The 19,490-nt window shown below is 40.4% G+C and overlaps 1 protein-coding gene across 1 annotated transcript; it reads left to right on the forward strand.

The window, feature by feature from the left end:
* Positions 1 to 110: 110 nt before the first annotated feature.
* Positions 111 to 19,477, forward strand: LOC132787186 (baculoviral IAP repeat-containing protein 6). Its single transcript, XM_060794105.1, is given in 32 exon segments — positions 111 to 548; positions 1,092 to 1,402; positions 1,769 to 2,825; positions 2,891 to 3,619; positions 3,688 to 4,507; positions 5,049 to 5,269; positions 5,327 to 5,548; positions 6,183 to 6,597; positions 6,655 to 7,085; positions 7,150 to 7,376; positions 7,448 to 7,553; positions 7,615 to 9,046; positions 9,119 to 9,390; positions 9,453 to 9,628; positions 9,692 to 10,177; positions 10,244 to 10,364; positions 10,426 to 10,541; positions 10,544 to 11,215; positions 11,275 to 11,539; positions 11,602 to 11,825; positions 11,877 to 11,994; positions 12,054 to 12,284; positions 12,346 to 12,530; positions 12,591 to 13,132; positions 13,196 to 13,659; positions 13,724 to 15,052; positions 15,449 to 15,721; positions 15,772 to 16,389; positions 16,528 to 17,389; positions 17,457 to 17,928; positions 17,991 to 18,419; positions 18,478 to 19,477. Coding segments are annotated over 32 exon segments (14,535 nt in total). The 5' UTR covers positions 111 to 328; the 3' UTR covers positions 18,967 to 19,477.
* The last annotated feature ends 13 nt before the right edge of the window (positions 19,478 to 19,490 follow it).

A 19,490-nucleotide genomic window follows, 5' to 3' on the forward strand; every position in this document is an offset into this window, starting at 1 on the left:
TGGCGGACGAAAAAGCAGCATAAAACATTGATTTAAAATATTCTCTATATTAAATTGAACAAAAGTGTGAATTGACAATTGTCACAATTCACTGTGAATGGTTAATAAAATACTCATCTGTCAGAAAGAAGAAAAGGGGAGCACAGAAAAACTATAGCACAGCAGAAGCAGCGAGAAGCACAGAAGAGTCCCGAAAGATAAAGTTTTTTTTAATTGTGAAGAATCAAGTGTAATTAAAAATACACAAGAGCCATATAAAAAGAGGCGACTCTGAAATTTGCGTTGACATTCAACTCGTCCCAAGCAAGCATATGTATGCAGTTACAGCATGGAACAGCGTATTCTAAAGCAAGACGGCTACTTGGATGTGGGCGACGATAGCAGCAACGATGCTGTTCTACCAGGCGGAACTCCACTGTTTGAAATACGCAACATCGTCTATCATCCGCAACTCAATGTGCTACTTGCGTTTGGCGTCAATAATCTAGTAAAGGTTCTAGATGTCAATTCCGGCGTTACCCTGCAGACATATCAATTGAGTACAAATGGTAAGCAACACAAACACAAGCATGCATCGACACCTCTACATATCCACATATGTATGTGTTGTGTATAGTAGGTGTGCACATACATACAGATATTAATGCACAAATACAAAGTGATGAAAAATTGCTACACAGACAGATGTACAATTACAGTACACGAATACAATTTGAAATGACAATTTATTGCAATGTATTTTGTAAATTTGATTCTCTCATTTGCCTGCTGATATGAAGATTATGTATACACACACACTATTACATACAGAGATATTTGTATTTTCAGCGTTTTGCGAAGAGTTTTTAGATTGTTATGACTTGACTTCTATTATTTTATTTTCGCCCTTTCCGATAATCATTTTGTTGTGTGTTGTTTTTTCATTTTAACTATTACGCAGTTACACTTACATACATCATGCAATTGTTGTAGATTCATACATTAGAGCGCTTGTGCATACATATGTATGTATGTGTGTATGTATAGAGTAATGCTACATCATTCAGACATCCTATTCGCGAATCTTGTGAAATTGATCTTTCCAATTGCAGCTGAGAGCTTTATACTTGGACGTTATATGCCACTGCAAGATAAAATCTTATTTTGGGATGGTCACAATCTTGGACTGCGTGGCGATTACAATGGCGTCTTGCTCTTGGACACAATTCTTCAGTCTCCCATTGGACAGAATGATGATTACATTAAGCTGGAGCTTATTTTGTCCGAGGCAATAATATTTCAAAACTGCATCAATGAACTGGAGAGTGAAGGTCTTGAATGTCCGTGCGACATAAGCAATGAGTTGACACAGAAGATTAATCAAGCCCAGTTGAATGCCAAAAAGGGAATTAAGGCACAACGTGTAAGTTTTCTTTAAATTATTACCTGATCTTATTGATTGCACTGAATATAAGAACTTGTTTAGAGTCGGGAAACTGTCAAACTTTATACAATACGTATTGCATATTGAAATAGTGTTAGAATACGTTTGAAAATTATAACTAGTTTGTAACTTAGTTAAGCCCACGTTTAAATACATGTAATGGGTTGGTCTAAACTTAGGTTCTGTTCTAAATTAATTGGAATTGGAATTTTGTGAAACAAGTTCTTGTTCTAACGTTGAAACTCTTATAAATCAATCAGTGAATCAGGATAATTTTTTTGATATATAATTTTCATTTACATAATTGAATGTTAAATGATTTATTACGATTGAAATTCTTTACAGTGGAACACAATTTGCCTGGAGGTGCCCTATTCAAGCTTGAAATTAGTGGCAAATAATGTAGTAATATTGCTGAAGCGCTTGGAGCGACACATTCCCGTATTGGCCATTGCTTCGGCCATTAATGAACGGCTGACGGACATGCTGATGGGTTCCAGATTGCCGGATTTTGGCTGGAAATTTAGCAATTTTCAACGAGTCCTCATGCATTCAGAAGCGGTGAGACGGCAGACATTTGAAAAGTGGCCACATATGGATTATAAATGGGCCCTACCCGATCAAATGGCTCAGGCAGGCTTTTACCATCAGCCATCTTCGTCTGGGGAGGATCGCGCCATGTGCTTTACATGCAATGTATGCCTAGTATGCTGGGAAAAAACCGACGAACCTTGGAGTGAACATGAACGCCATTCGCCGCTCTGCCCATTTGTGAAGGGAGAGTATACTCAGAATGTGCCACTGTCAATCAGTTACGCCACCAATCCCGCTTTGACCGCCCCAGGCGTTGGCTTCGATGTTATTTCGAACAGTGATTACGCGAATGTTTTGTGCACGAGCTGCACTCAATCCGGAGAGCTGAGCGTGTGGAGCATTGAACGTCACCTAAAGCTAATGCACACGTTTCATGTGCCCACCCTGCTCAAAGAGGTCTTTGAGGAGAACTTTGAATGGGCGCGTGTTACGGCCATCTGCGTACTACCAAATGCTCGAGGTCGTGCTAAAGTTAACTATGTATATTCGGCTAATTACAGTGGCAGTGGAAACAGCAGTAGTGCTGCGCATACTGCTGGCACTCCGAGCTTTGGTAAATTCGATGTTGGCGTCAATGCCCAACACATAACATCAACATCTACGCTGCGAGCCGGTGTTGTTGGCTCCAAGATTGTACTTGGTGTCAGTGTGTTGCACAGCAGTGGAGAGATGGCACTGCGTATGGTGGTGTTAAATATTGTGGAGTTGGATAGGCACAGCGAGAACTCGGCCATCATTAGCAATGACAGCGGCAGCATATCAAGTATTGCAAGTCACCTGAAAAAAACTTCATCTCAAATGGGGACCAGTAAGTAAATCCTTATGAATATTATTAATAATTATTAATTACCATTTATGTATTATTTTTCACAGCCTCCAGTGACTCGAATGTTGTGGCCAGTCAAGTGAGTCTTGAATCTTCGAAGGACGATGATATCAAATCGTTGACGCCGTATGAGAAATTCACTGATGGTTTTGATAGCAATGGCTTTGTGTCTGCATTAATGACATACAACAAGAACATTGGAGTTAATCAGACAGGCAACAACTCATCGATGCTATATGATTTTGACTTGTCCACATTGTCGCAAATACTGGAGAGCAATCTGGACGATACGTCTTCTGGTTTAATGGTATCTTCCAATACTGTCAATGTTAGCAACAGTTTACTGGGCATGGGCAATGAAATGGATAAGCTTATAGATCAGTCGGAGATATCGCATCAAAATAACAATAACAACAATGATAACAACTCGTTAGGCGTGAGCTCCACAAGCAATAACAACAATAGCATAATAATGAATGGCAGTCACAACACTGCAAGTGAAAAGTTGACTGCAAATGAGGAAATAGATTGCGTGGTGGAAAGCTGGACAAGTGTCAAACGCATGAATGCATTGGATGGCGCTCACAGTGTCGATGGCAAATCTTTAGAGGTGGAGGAAATTGTCGAGATAGCTGAAATTTTGCCCACCAGTCCAAACTGTAATCAGCTGCTAGTTAAGTTGCTGCGCACTAAAGCTCCAGAAACTGAAGCTTCCAAAATCATTATGGCCACGGTATCCAAAGAGGAGGAAGAGAAGCATGTGTCAATGGACATAGGTAAGTTTGTAATAAGTCAATATTTTAAGTAATAAATTGAATATGAACACACATGTTGGTATTTTCAGATGATAACAACGCTGAATGCAATGTGGCCGCACAAATGCTCCTTTTTGACTATGATGACTTACAAATCTCGAATGACTACACTCTAGCCATGACTTTCAGTCGTGCGAAATGTCCGAAGCAACTATGTATCCTACCACCCAGCATGTCATCGGCATCTTCGGATGCAAAAGCAGCTGGATCCATTTGCGTAGTTTGTGCAGATGGTTGCATCGAAATTTATTCGCTTGATGACTTCCAAGTGACTTCTGTCATCGAAGAAGAGGGCGAACATTTTGAAGCCGTGGTCTATTGTCGTAACCTCGACAGACTGTGTTGCTGTTCACGTCAGGGTGGCATGCTATTTTATTCGCTGAATGACGGTGAAAATGATTCTGGCGATGAGCTGTTGGAAATGGATGAGGACTGTAGTACAACATTAACCCATGCAGCGGATCTGAGCGTTACGGATGGTGCTCGCAATATGGCTGATGCCGATACAATTATGGTCGATGGAAATATCTCAGTTGATGTTTGCAATGAGGCAGCAGCTACGACATCAAGCCAAAGCGTTCATGTTCAGACTTCACCATCGACTGTCTCCTTGCTAGCCAACAACGCGAATTTATTGGCATATAAAACTACAGACTACACGCTTGAAGATCTGCGCTTATTCTATGCGTTGACTCAGTTTGATGATAAACTGACGGTATACTCTGCTGAAGTACCCAGTTGTTGGAATGATTTGGGTCAAGTTCAGAAACAGCGCAAACAGTCGCAAAATATGCGTCATGGAGGCGACGAACGGGACTTTACCCGCACCTGGCGACTTCATAACGATGCGTAAGTCTTCACATTAAAAAACAACCTTAGTGGACCTTTTTATACCCGCTAATCATAGGTAGCAAGCAGAAGGTGACATCATCGACCGCTTAAAATATATATATTCTTTGTCAGCGCCGTCACCCGAAACGATATATCCTGTCTGTTTGTTTTTTCGACTGTCTGTTTGAACCCCTAGATATCAAGCAGGGATAGCGAAATAATTTATGTTAACTTTTTTCCACGCCGACTTCCGCCCCCGCAAAGCGAAAAAATCGAATAGCAATAGTAATTTTAAAACTAAAGTGTATAATAACTACGGTCATTGTGATTCAAGAAAGTTTGGTTGCGATCGGAAAAAAAACATAGAAGTTATTTGACAATTAATTTGATATGCCTAGAACTGCAGTCCGGTAAATTTTAATCACTATAGTATATTTTGAGTGTAATAGTATTTGTATATACCAAATATAGCTTTTTAAAATTGGTAGCGGGTATCTTATATTCGAGCACTATACCTTTCTTACTTGTTTTGATTTTAATTGTATACATTTTATATTAGAACCACTTGGGACGAGCATATAATTGAGCTTAACTTAGCACAGCCAGTTTCGTTGGGCCACATTGATTTGAAGTTTACTGTGTACCAGCAATGCTCGAACCCAGCTGCCATACAGGTCACCCTACTGAAGCAGAACACAAATGGTTTTGGTTACCGTATGAAAGGAACTCATGCCAGTTACAAGCCGAACGTGATTGACGACAATATTGATCTCTCTTACAGTAAGTAAACGATAATTATAGAAAGTGATTTAAATAATCATATTTATTTATTTGCAGTTGTCAATGACAACCCCGTGCTTAGTGAGGAGTATTTGTTGGCTCACAATGCTGAAGTACTGGCTGGTCCCATAGAGCTTTCATCGTGCATTGATCTTTGCGATCAAGGCGGTACTGCGACTCTGACTTCTCCAAAACTATTCAAGACACGAACTCGAAACTTCCTTTTACATATTAAAACCGTGGCAGATCCATCCAAGGAAGGACAAAACAAAACGAGGGGTATGTAAGATCAAATCATGAAATTTATATTATTTTGACAACCATACGACCAATAAGCATCATAATTTCTTTTATTTTCTGATGTATGTAGAACAGTTAAAGAGTTATATAAACATTAGCTTATCTGCTCATTGATATTCATAAAAGTACGCTGTTTTTAAATAAGTATCTTAATCAGTTTGACTAAGATGTCAATAAAATATCTTTTGGCAGATGATTAATAGCTTCATAAAATATAACAACATTGTAATACAATAATGGAATGCAATTTAATAACACTTACAGCTATTTCTTCGCGACATCCTGTCCAAAATTGGGTTAATCGAGTAGAAAATATTAAAGTAACTCTTTCCCTGGATATTGAGAATCAAGAGAAAAAGAGTAAACATATGAGGTTACTTAATAGAACGAAAACTCATTTTTTGACAAATCTTGGAAACTCAGGAAAACTGAATTTACATGCCTATATAGGTCCAGATCAACCCGTACGATCAATGCCCCTTACTACTCCATTGCCCCTGACTGCTTCAGTTGAACAAGAATGTGATAATAAAATAGGTAGTTTTGCCTATTGTTTTACTTATTAATATTCTGCTCATTATACGCGTTTAACTATTTTTTTTTGCTATTTAAGGCTGTGATTGGCTACACGAGATCTCAATAAGTGTGCGAGCTGTTAAGTCCCATAGTCGAATTAATAATGCGCGCATGCAGCGTATTGCTATGCTGGATAGCAATGGACTTTTAGAACAACTTTTCCGCGTTGCATGCGATGTGGAATCCATACCGCTGACCAAAAACTTAGCTCTCGATGTACTTAACTGGATTTGTTTTATACGTTTAAATCGTTTTCGATCTCCAAAGTCAGAGCGCATTAAGGATCAGATAAATAAGCAAACAGCAGCTAATATGAACGACCTACTAGCACAGCAATTTGAGTGTGTTTGTTTGGCAGAAAAGCACATCGAACAACTCATTCGAAACTGCATTATCTATAGTGACCGCACCACTGCGCATAAGTGCGTAAAATTATTGATAATGCTAACAGAGTAAGTTTGACTGAAATTTATTTCGATATCTCATCTATATTATTTACTTTATTGCAGAGGTGTGGGTAATCTTCCTACTGAGTTGCAAAAGCAAGCTACATTGGATAGCAGCATTAAAACGGCAATTTCAAATACCTTCTGTGAGTTGCCGCAGGCGCGATGTGGAAGTGTAGTGCGTTGGTATACGATGCTTGCCTGTGCCACATCTACTACGGAGTCACACAATAGCATCTCCGAATATGCAATCAATTTGCTTAAAGACATATCTGGGGAAATAGATAAACGCTGGGATCCACATTGTGCACTTTTAAGCACACGGTTTGGACTCTATGGCTTTCCATTTGAGCCTGAAATATTTGATTTTGATTTTCCCAATATCAATCGCAATGGCTCAAGCTCATCCTCTATGGGACTTACAAATGTGATACGCAGCAGTGCCACTATTCTGCCAGTAACCGGACTGGATATAAAGCGACTTAGCTCGATAGGTGAGACATGCTCGATAATTAGTTCAGCTTAGTAAAGTCAATTAATGCTACTATTGTTGTGTAGATGGTGTTGACTTTCGGACATTCCCACACTTGATTCGCGGTAAGAGTATAAGCAACCAGTTGCGAGGTCTATTAGAGGTTGTACAGTTGCACTTTACCTGCGTCCAAACATCAGAAGCCACACGCATTGATAATATTGACAGCACAGTCAATGGAGCAGCTAATGTCTTCATTGAGGATGTGATGATGATGCCAAAACTAGTAACCAAAGGAAAGGACGATGAATTGGTTGGTAATCCTGATTATTGTTTTCACTAAAGAACCAAATTTATAGGCGTTCATCTTAAAATTATTTTCAGTTGAGTGATATGAGCGTGGAGTGCCTGGTGGAAGAAATCAAGGACATGAATGTTAAAACCGCTTTTGGATCTTTTGGGATGGTAAATGGATTTAAGGATAAGGCTTGTAAGTGATAAGTTAAATAGCTGTTTTAATATTATGACAGTAATATAAAATTTATTTTTAGCTGTCGCATCACTTACTGATCTTGAACATGCATTAAAAGAGGAGGTAAAAATCGAGAAGAGCGCGCTCATAGATAAGCTGAAGATATCGAAGTTTTTACCTCAGCTCACACTTTGGAACAGCTACATTCAAAAAAAACTTGGCATAAACGAGGAAAACGCATACAACTGGGAAATGGAAAACTGGGAAAAGGCTTTACTCAAGTCTTCTCTTGATGTGTTACCTGAAGAAGCCTCCCCATCGCAGTCGTCTGATCAATCTCAAGCAACATCGCAAACGGGCGGCAATGATAGCTCACAGAACATTGTAGATGATGAGGCTGAGCGAGAGAAGATTACCGAAAATTTAAATGCCAATCCTAGTTCACCAATTGCTTGGCATAAACTTCTTACACCTCCTCCGAAGCTGATGATTGTTGTCGATCGCATGCATTCTGGTGCCCGCCGCTTTGTGGTACTTGATTTTGGCCAGCACATTCTGCTAACGGATTTGGTAGTACCTGCATGCGATGAGCTAACATCGCTCAACATTGATATATGGTGCTTTGATGAGGAGATCGATTGTACTCGCCTAGTGCAAGTCTCTGACATACAAACAAAGACACTAGTGTTGAGCGATATGCAGCCTCCACCTATTTGCCGCTATCTAAAGCTCACAATTGTTGGTCGCAATGGCATGTCATCGACTAAATGTAAGGTACCACTTGGAAGTTTCTTTGGACACCCTGTTGTTCTGGAGCATGATGGTTATGGCGATAACCTCGTTCGTTTCATCAAACCGCCAGCACAGTCGCTCCAGACTCACCTGAAATCGCTGAATGCACTGTACGAGGATGTTCATTGCCGCTATAGTTTAGCCAGTAGCAAATTAATGGAACTTTTGTCGCCGATGCGCAATAGCGAACTATCGAATGTTGCCCATCTTCAGGCTTTTATTAACAAGCAGCGAGATGAGGAAGTTAGTTGTGGAATGGACAATAACAACAAAGTGGTTTCTTTATATGATGAATGCATGTTGCTGCAATACCAAATCAACGTTATTCGAAATGTGGTACATCGATTAGAGCGCGCATTATCACCGAAAGCGCATAGGATTCCCGCACCCCCGAATCCTTTGATCACGGACAAGTTGTTGAAAAGTGCCTCGCGAGATAAATTACGCGTGCTGAGTCTCAGTTTAGTCGAAGTGCTGTTGCATTTCTCTATTGAATATGGCATTAAAAACATACTGCCAGTTCATCAGCGATTTAATATGGTTACTGCCAAGACTCTCTTCAATTCCTTGGTTGTTTATGGTGATGCTCAGTTACAGTTAGCTACATGCTCACTGTTAGTTCGCATGTGCTGCTTTCAGCCATGGTGGGGTGACTTTTTGGCGGATATGTTCTGCAGTTTATTCTCGGCACAAAATTGTAAAGCATTTCCCCAGGATCGGTATGTGTAAATGTAATCGACACTGAAAAAGTATTTACTAAATTGGGTTTCAATCTTTATCGTCACTTACAGAATTTTCTTTTTGTTCACTTATTTGGGTCGACGTAGTATTGCAATGGGTGCTTGTCGTTCGATCGTAATAGATGCCGTGCTTAAGACCCTTGTAAAGCTGCTAGCACCTATTTCTCCACATTACAAATTTCAATCAGAGCAACCTAGTACGTCGTCTAGCGCTGCTGAACGTAGTGCAGCAATGGGGAGCACTTCTGATCTTCAGCTAATCACGTGGTTACTTCTCTTCCTATCTGTTTGTCTGGACGATAACAATGCTCGAAAGGATAAATGTAAGTGAACTTTTTTTCTCCCCATTTATCAATCTACAATTATCATTGTATCTTTTGTACAGCGGCAGCTCGTTGGGATTTTATGAGTTGTGAAAGCGACTTTACTAAGGCAAGGCCGAACAATACACCTAATAGTAAGCAATTACGTTGCTTTAAAAAGCGAATAATACAACAGAATAAATACTCAGTTCAGCCGTACACTGATTGGGGCAAAAAAATCTACATGATCCAAAACGAGGTTATTATTTTTTTTAATTACTCCTACAGTTAAAAGAATTAATTAGCAAATTTTATTGTTTAGCATCCTGGTATATTCATGGAGTTGTCTACTAAATCGAAGGCTAGCGGTACATCCAAAGTAGCATCAACCGGAGGAAAAATGAATATGGTAACAAGTGGCATCTGTGCTTCCAGCATCGGTTCAGGTGTAAGCTCCGTAAAAGGCACTAATGCCACCACCTCATCACCAAAGCATTTGGATGGCTTGGGAACCAGTGTGGACGGAGATAGTAACTTTGATAAAGGTGTGAAAGCACTGAGCATGTCAAACATCAAAGTTGTCATCCGAGGATTGTTCGCTTTGCTTTTGGAAATGGATTTTGATTGCAACATGGATCAGTTTTTACTTACTTGTAAAGTGATAGCGCGATTGGTAGCTGCATGCCGACCCTCGGTTCGGTTGTGCAAAATTGTGACAACTGCTCAATTGGAGCAACTTATACGTTTGGCCGTGTGGAACGATCAGCAACAGCCCTGGGCGGTGCATGCAATTACATGTCTGTTACAGGTAAATATGACTAAATATATTTGATATATATGAACATAAATGGCCATAATAATTTGTTTTTTTCAGGACCTTTTGGACGCGGACAAGCAATATAGGGATAATGATGTTACTCCTACCAACGATGAAATTCGTCCCATTATCACTACATCAGCGCAGGAGTCTCGCGATCTATTCAGTGATTATTCTAGTAAGTATTATATTTCAATATTTTTCGACGCATACCTATTCACATATTCTAATTTTTTCAGCTGGCAAATATAACTACCTGCCATCTCTCATTGAGTGCGAGGATACGGAGTTTGACGAAATGCTGAACGACATAGATATGATTGAGCGCACCAAGCCTATTACTAAAAAAAGAGAGTAATGCACTTTGCAAAAAACACATTCAACTTCTTTTGTAAGTCCATATCCATTGCGATGGATTCGCGTTTAGATGCTGGCTTGGAATTACATGTGGAAGCGCAATTGCGTCGCTTGACCAATCGAACATCGTTGGATTTGTACTCATCGTTGCCGCAAGTACTAACCAATGAATTCGTGTCCGCACCGCCAGAGGCAGTAGCCTGGCCAGAGTATCTCACTCAGTTGTGGTCTGGCCCGGATTATAGTGGTGTCAATACTTACATTATGCTAAAGAATGTTTTTGATTCTATACTGGCCGATCTACACTATGAGGATACATGGGTTCATTTAGAGCAAGTATTGCAAATGTGGCTAACGCTTAATTGTGAGTTGGCCGATAAGCCATATTCGGCGGGAATCAATCAGACGGATAGCCCGAAAATTCCATTTGGAGCTAATGCTGTTCAAGGTCTTTTGCTAGCTCTGGCTTGGCACAATGATATAAAGCTACGTACATGGTGCCTTGGCTTTCAGAGTCTATTCCTCGCTTGTAATTCATTGCCTATTGGAGATGATGTTACCGATTGCAGTCGTATCAATGAGGTTATTGTAAATGATGAAAATTTTGAGAAGATGCTACTTCGTTTCTTCTCGGGTTACGGCATGAGTTCATCCATAATAACGAATCGTTGTGTAAGTTAATCCATTCAGTATTTAATTATAGTTTAATTTATCTTCATTATAATTTATAGGCTGGCCCTACAATCTGCAGGCATTTGCATGAGCTCATGCTGTGGCTTCATAGCAAAAGCGAGAATAGCGGTAGTCTTATTCCATGCAAGCGTCGACTAAAGGATATACTTCTACATGTTGTGCTCCAGTTAGTTCAGCCAGACGGTGCCATTAGCAACCAGCAAGGGCCAATTGATGCACAGAATCAGTTGGTACGGGATTTGCTTTTAATGCCTAACGACAAGGGTGATCTGAATGTAGCCCTCAAAATTATCGAGAGTGTTTGTAAGTACAACAACTCTTCGTGATGAAAATGAACTAACAGCTAAATCTGTTTGAAATTTCAGCTTTTATAGTCTATAACAATATTTCCAATGGCGAGAAGTTACAATGCCAGCGCGGTAATGAGAACAGCAATGCTGGAAATAACTTTAGCAATTTATTTGCCAACGTATTAGGTTCAGAGAACCCTACTAAGCAAAATGCTACCATATGCGACAATTCGTTAATTATAAATTTGCTCAAATTGTCCTCCCACATGGTTTTAACGGAGATGCCCCGACAGCCTAGCGTAAGTAACGAAAATGTAATGCTACTACTAGCTTTAATCGTGTTTCTACAGGAGGTAACCATACCTGAAGAAGAGGAACTGTCTAATCAAAGCCAAACGGATGAAACGAAGGCTGAACAATTAAATACAGATGGGCACCGTAGCAAGGTCCCTTGCATTGCTGATTGGGGTTTGTATTCTTTGTCTCTTAAAAAATTCCCGCACTCTTATTATTTATTTGTAATACAGTGCTGCGTCATTTTCCTACAATGAAACGACTGTTTGGAGCACTTTCTCAGTGTTCAACTAATACTTTTACAATGATGTCTTCGAGCTGTTTCTTTTCCCTTAAAACAAACATGGTGCTGGACGAACCACAGACTATTGCGGACGCCGTCTTTAGTTTGATGATCACTTTAAGTGAGAGAGCTTCTAATCCGCGACTGGTGGTTGCGCCTATTTGCCAATATCTGGAAGAGAGTAAGTTTAACTGCATCGTTGGGGTCGAATTGTATTAATCACATTTTTTACATTCTTTCAGGTACTGTACAACGCAATGCTACACTGCCACGCCTTCAGTTATCAGAACCCTTTTTATGGTACATTTCGAAGGTGCTGGAAGTGACAGCGGCAGTTCAAATATTTACTCAATTGGGAGGCATTCAAATAATCTGTCATAATTTGGTTCGACTAAACAAAACGATTATTAACATGCAGCCGGGATTGGTAAGAATGGAAATAATATTCATTTAATAACTAATACTAATACTGAATTACCTATACCAGATCTCCATGATTATGCAACATATGACACGAAATACGCGTCTCAAGCTTTATAATTATGTGAACAATGGTAACGCCTGTAAAAAGACAACCACAAGCACGGGAGCTGCTAGTACAACAACAGCAGCACAAACATCAAGAAATAGTAGCGCCCAGTATGATGGAATGATAAATTTTGCTCCATTCTCGCATATTGTATCTGAAAATGATGCGGCACAAAGTGCTGAGATGCTGATTTCTAATCCCAATGCCACTCATAGACGACCACGATCACCAGCGTGGAGTTATATGTTCTATCCCAATGAGACACATGTGGATTTGACCATCACGCTGCCAACAGCAATTTTGTTGAAGGAGGTGCAACTGGTACCACACACCTCGAGCCTAGCTTCTTGTCCTTCGGCCGTAGCATTGGAATTGTCTCGAGATTATGGTGTTGGCTCTATACCCGTGGGTGCACCAATGACAACAACTGGTCTCACTTGCATACGTCTTAAGCTAGCTAAAGCCGAAGTGGCAACGAGTATCGTTTTGAGGCTGTACAAGTAAGTAAATCATGTTAATGACATCAATTTAACTATCCCTAAAATTTTGTTTTTTTGTTTTAGACCGAAGGACTGCGGCAATGTTGGTCTTGTACAGATTGCAGTGTTGGGTCAAACAATTTTTGGGAATCGTATGCAAGGTATTCGTGGACAAGGTACTTTTGGGGAATCATTTGCCGCCTGCTCCACACCTCTGCCGGCGGCTGCGTTATCTGCCATGGATGTTGATGCGATGCCCGAGGATGATGCATTTGCCAAAACAAGCATTGGCTGGGTGCGAATACTATCTCGTTGTTTTCATGTAGCTGCTTTGCAACCAGATAGTAAGCTAACCGATTTAATAGCATCATACCCGGCTGCCTATCCAGGCTTTCTAGAGGCGTGCTGCTCTTTGCTTAACATTATGCCTATGATACCTAGCCTTGCGCAACAGCATCTTGAGACTGTTCTGATCAAAATGGGTACCTACAATCACGAACTTAGTTTACAATTACTGAGAACTTTGCTGTGGCACACCACTCCACAGGGTGAGTTTTAGCTTTTATCGATCTAACTTCTAATGATCTAATTGTAATATTATTGATATTGCAGTATTTAAACTTTCCAGTGATGCTGTGTGCGATCTTATTTATCAAGTAGTTACCGGATCTGCAGAACATATGCTCGACAAACTTCGTGTTCTGCTGGATTGGATAATGCAGTTGCATGACATCTATAGCAAACAGGCTCGCTGCAATAATCCACAAAGTGGGTTTGTTAATGTGATTGCCTCCATATTATGGCAGGTTCAGCAACATCAAAATGTTCCGGACTTACCCAATCTTATTACGCCGAAATTGTTTGAGACTTGCTATCAATGGATTGCCGAATTGGAGCACGATGAGCCATTGAAGAGTAGTTTTGATTCATTACTGTGTGCTCTATGCAACATAAAAACGGAGCTCTTTAACCAGTTGCTGATTAAACTCGGTATAAAAATGGAGCAACAGACGCGTAGTAAAACGGATGACAGTAAAGTACAAAGCGGTAATGCTTGGTTCCGTCGTGAGGGCGGTGAAAATCTAACACTTCTTCTTCAACGTCCGGCATTCCTTAAGACGCTCGCTTTGGCTTGTCAGTCGCCAATAGCAGTTTACCAAATGTTGGACTCTGGTCTGCCTAAACTTCTAGCTCATGCTGTTTTTGAGTACTGCACTTATATGCTACCAACTACTGAAGGAGTCTCTGCGGAAGCTGCAGCCTCATCTAGTACGCAAGAAGCTGCTGGTGGAGATTCTCTGCTTACCGATTTTGATAAGGTGGAGGCAAGTGCTGGTAGTTATACCAAACCACTACTGAGCTGTGCAAATGTGCCCAAAGTCTTAGACTTTTTCTCAGAATGTTGCGCCGAAGGTCCAATGCGAGACTGGCTGGGCACTATGCAAGGCTCCATGTTTTGGAAACCTCTTTTGCAGCTACTGTGCAACACGCACACAGCACAATTCAGCAAGACCTTACCCATGCAACAAACATTCATTCGTCTTGAAAGGGCCACAATCAACTTTTTTACTCGTGTGAGCGCATGCCATCCATCAAATCAGGAAGTGCTCACCTCGCTGCTTATTGGTGCCATCATTTGCAAGCCTTTGCGATCTACATCGGGCAATCGTCCCACAATTTCTGGTTTTACCCGGCAGCTTGTGCTGCAACTATTGCTGGAGAACGAACACATAATGGTCTGTGTACGTAGTCTGCAGCCATTGCAACGACGAGATACATTGTCTGCTATAATGGGAGGAACTAATGTAGCAGGTGCTAGTAATAGTTTACCAGTCGCATCTGCCAATCACCATCCGGCCAAACGCAGTTGCGCTAACCAAATGCTGTTCAATGTAACTACAAATACAACATGTCAAGAGATATTGCAGAACTGCGTTAGTGGTACGTATTTTTTTTTTAATTTATTTTTCTTGTCCATGCAAATGCTGATCAATTAGTTAAAAACTTGATTTATTGTATAATACATTGTATAATACATATGGGCATTTTCAAGCATTACGATCGTACGACAACATAAACAAACAAACAAATGATATAAAATAATAGATTCTAAATCAATATGGGGCTATCCAAATAAATAAATAAATTCCAATTAAATTTGATTTGCTCGATGGATCTATTTCTGGAAATGCCTATATTTATGTTGCGCTATTTGATTTGTTACAATTGTTTTAAAGATATTTGTTTATAATATTTTGATGGAATACTTTGTCTATATATATATATTCTTTTGTTTTTATTAATTTTTAATTTTCTTACTTTTGTTTTTGACCACAGTGTATAGTAACTTAGTGTATCAACAACCAACAGATCAACGCACTGGCGATGTTGCAGCCACTCTTTCAGGTGTAGAAAAGCCAAGTGAATGCAAAACTGATAAATCGTGTATTATAAACTTTAATAATATGGAGCACGGGGGTAGCATGGAGTTTTTGACCGTTGGTGCGGCAGTAGCGGCTAAAGACAAAAGAATTAAGGATGCCAAAAACCAAGCCGCTGTAAATAAGGATAAGGAGACACAAACAACAGCCATGCAATTATTGCCAAATAGTGAGTACATCTACAAGTTACATATTGCATTGATTAATATATTTTTACAGATACGTTTAACATTGAAGAGTTTCTGCTGCAAGCAGCACATGCGGGCAATGGCAGTCAGTTGGTTATACCAGAATATCCTGATATACTGCTGGCTGGTGATGCCACCATATCACAAGTGTTAGCTACGCTTAGGGATGCAGGACATTCACTATCTGCACCATGCCTGACGCTGAATCTAGTTCCTCAATGCACGCTGGGGGATGAAGTTGCGGAGTCAAAGAAAACAAAAGCCGCTTGTACAGAGCCGTTGTCATCACCACTTCAGCGTTTTTCAAGTAGCGGTGGTCTATCGCTGTTAGCTCACTATTTGCCCACGGTGTATCCTGAGCATATGGGCCGAAAGACTACTGCTGTAGCTGCCGAGAAGGAGAAGAGTCCACCTCTATCTGATTGGGTTAAGCTTGAGCCAAATGATGAGATATATGAAGATCTGGAGGATACCATTTGTGAGCCGACGGCGAAGCAGATTACTGTTAGTTCTGTGCCACAACACTCGTTAGCCGCTTTCGGTCTCTTCTTACGCCTTCCCACCTATTCAGATGTGTTACTTAGAGATAAGCAACGTGCCCAGTGTCTTTTAAGACTTGTTCTAGGTGTTACCGGCGATGGAGATGGCAGTAAGTGTATCAAATATGAATTCTGTGTTTTAATATTTTTTCTTTTGGAGACGCTTTTCGATTTTGTTTAAATTTTTTGTTTTTTCTCCATGTTAGAGAAGGATGTTTGCTAATATTTTTATATTTTCTATTACGCAGACGATATATACAGCCTTTCGCTGGCGCCGTCCTTACCCACATTGCCGTTTGAGGTATTCCGTCAATTACTGGATAGTATGCCTTTATCGACCGATGATGGTATGCTGCTTCGCCGAGTTGTCATTGAAGTTGGAGCAATGCATCTTGTACTAAACTGTCTTGGAATATTTTCACATCAGTCGCATAACAGTCAAATAGGGACATTGTTTAATGAACCGTCTTCCAGTGGCAACGGCAACGGTAACGGCACCGGCAACGTTAACGGCAATAGCAATACAAATGCTAGTGAAAATGGCCACAATACCTCAACAGCCGTAAAAACCAATTCAACAGAAGAACCTCTGCCAACTACCATAATTTCAGATGACAAAAGTCACATATACTGGGCGAAAGGCACTGGGTTTGGCACTGGCTCGACAACTCAGTCATGGAACGTAGAACAGGCTTTACTGCGTCAGAAGAGTGAAGAAGAGCATGTGACAGTACTGCTGTTGGTATTATCCAGTTATATCAATCCGGGAGACTGCATACCCATCGAAATGCGCGGAGAGGATATTTTAGCCTATCACGATGTTCGTGATGTGGCTGGTGATCTTCCGCCTATTTTCCAGACGCTGTTGCAGCAGTCGTGCCTAATACCAGCACTCAGTTCTTATTTGCGTAACGACTCAGTTTTAGACATTACACGACACATTCCTCTCTATCGTGCCATTCTGAAGATACTGCGTGCATTGTCGCTCTCCAAAAGCTTGGTTTCACTCCTGCAGCCGGCGCCAAATGCCAACGGAGAGTGTACACCACCTATTGCGGAGCTGCTAAAGAATATGAAGACTTGCGTTGATACATATGCTAAGCGGCTCAAGTAAGTTTTAAAGTTTTCTAATATTATATATTCAATTATTAACGATCTGTTCGTACAATATTCACAGAGTCAACAAGAAGTCAAACATCAAAGGTCAAACTCATCAATTGACATTTAATATAGATGATGGCGATGATGAAGGATTAGCTCTACTTATTCCGGATATACATGAGACATGTGTTCTTGTGAAGAAGACCACGGCAGCAGACGCTTTGATAAATATGTTGCATACACAAGAAGATGGTATAGGTGCATTGGAGCGTCCAATAACAAAATCAGTTGAGCAACGTTACCTTGAGCTAATGAAAAAGCGTCAGTTTGACACGTACGACATGATCGTTGAATCGGATAATAACAGCTTTCGTTTTGTGGTCGCGCATCATTTTGAAAAAATGGTGCGACTAGCAGGCGATCGTTATCACCCATCTCGTGTCAAACGGCTGGCTCAGGAAGCAGTCACTCTTTCCACAAGTTTACCTCTAAGCTACAGTAGCTCTGTATTTGTGCGTTGTGATACTGATAGATTGGACATAATGAAGGTGCGTAAAATCAGCGTTTGATTTCGTCCAATATTATACCCAAAACATTAATATATCTTCAGGTGCTCATCACTGGACCTGCAGATACACCATATGCCAATGGCTGTTTCGAGTTTGATGTTTTCTTTCCACCTGACTATCCCAACTTGCCGATGCTTATCAATTTAGAGACCACAGGTCGGCACTCGGTTCGTTTTAATCCCAACCTTTATAATGATGGAAAGGTATGCCTGTCAGTACTAAACACTTGGCATGGTAGACCTGAGGAGAAGTGGAATGCGCAGACGTCCAGTTTTCTGCAGGTTCTTGTCTCCATACAATCCTTAATATTGGTGCCTGAACCGTACTTTAACGAGCCTGGTTTTGAGCGCAGTCGTGGAACGCCCAGCGGTACTAATTCATCTCGGGAATACAACAGCAACATCTACCAAGCGTGCGTGCGTTGGGCAATGCTCGAGCAGATTCGCAATCCGAGCCCTTGCTTTACAGATGTAAGTATCAGTTTAAATTACCTACCATTCTACCCTTCTAAAAATAATGTATTTTTAGGTCATACATAAGCATTTCTGGCTAAAGCGCGAAGAGATTTGCACACAAATTGAGGGGTGGATTGAAGAGCTGAGTAAACCTCAGTACACAGAGCGTGCTAGTCGCACTATTTCGTTTAATTCGATGGTCTTGCGTCGTCATTATCGATATCTCCGAGAGGAATTGGCTAAGCTAAAACCTCCTCGCGGTCTGGAAGACTTAGATGCCCCATTTAACCCGGTAGCAACTTTGCCGCCAATGGATGTGTCCACCACAGCGACATCTACCACAACGGCAACTTCACAGGTGGGCTCCGATGACTCACTGGTGCCGGAGCTGAACCTGATGGTTGAAAACGGTGACAGCGATTTGCCTCTCTCTGCAGATTTTTATAAGGAAATAGAGAAGTCTGAAGCATTACTGACTGGAGAAGATGATGTTGTGGAAATTCTGAGTGATACGGAGAATGAGAGCAGTGTGTGGCAAGATAAGGAGGAGGATACACCATAATTTACTCTTTGATGCCGCTCTCACGCACTAGACAGTTTTATTTTTCGTTATAAGTTTTGTTTTATGCTCTATTGTTTTGTTTAATTTTTGTAAAAGAGACTGCAACTGCAACAGAACTAGGTGTGCTTTACATAAAGGAAGCGTAATATTTAATGATAAAATAATTGATTAAAAATTACCCTTTTGAAAAACGAGTTAAATAATATATATGAAATACATATTAAAGAAAATCACAAATATATATATGTGCACTCCCGTAAAAATGCGTGTTTAAAAGCCAACTTCTTACAAAATTGTATGCATCGCATTTTTGCTTCATCGAGCCTTTATACCTACCGTATATTGAATCCATATGTGTATAGCATAATATTTCAGAATTTCAACAACACCACCAATACTAAATTAATCTGTATTAAACTATGTATGTACGTATGTAGAGATTTGGTTAAATATTTACAAATTTACTTTTACAATCATACGCAACGCAAAATAAATTTTGTTCTCCGAAATTTCGTTATTATAAA

Source organism: Drosophila nasuta, chromosome 2R (genome assembly GCF_023558535.2).
Source record: "Drosophila nasuta strain 15112-1781.00 chromosome 2R, ASM2355853v1, whole genome shotgun sequence".
Lineage (NCBI taxonomy): Eukaryota > Metazoa > Arthropoda > Insecta > Diptera > Drosophilidae > Drosophila > Drosophila nasuta.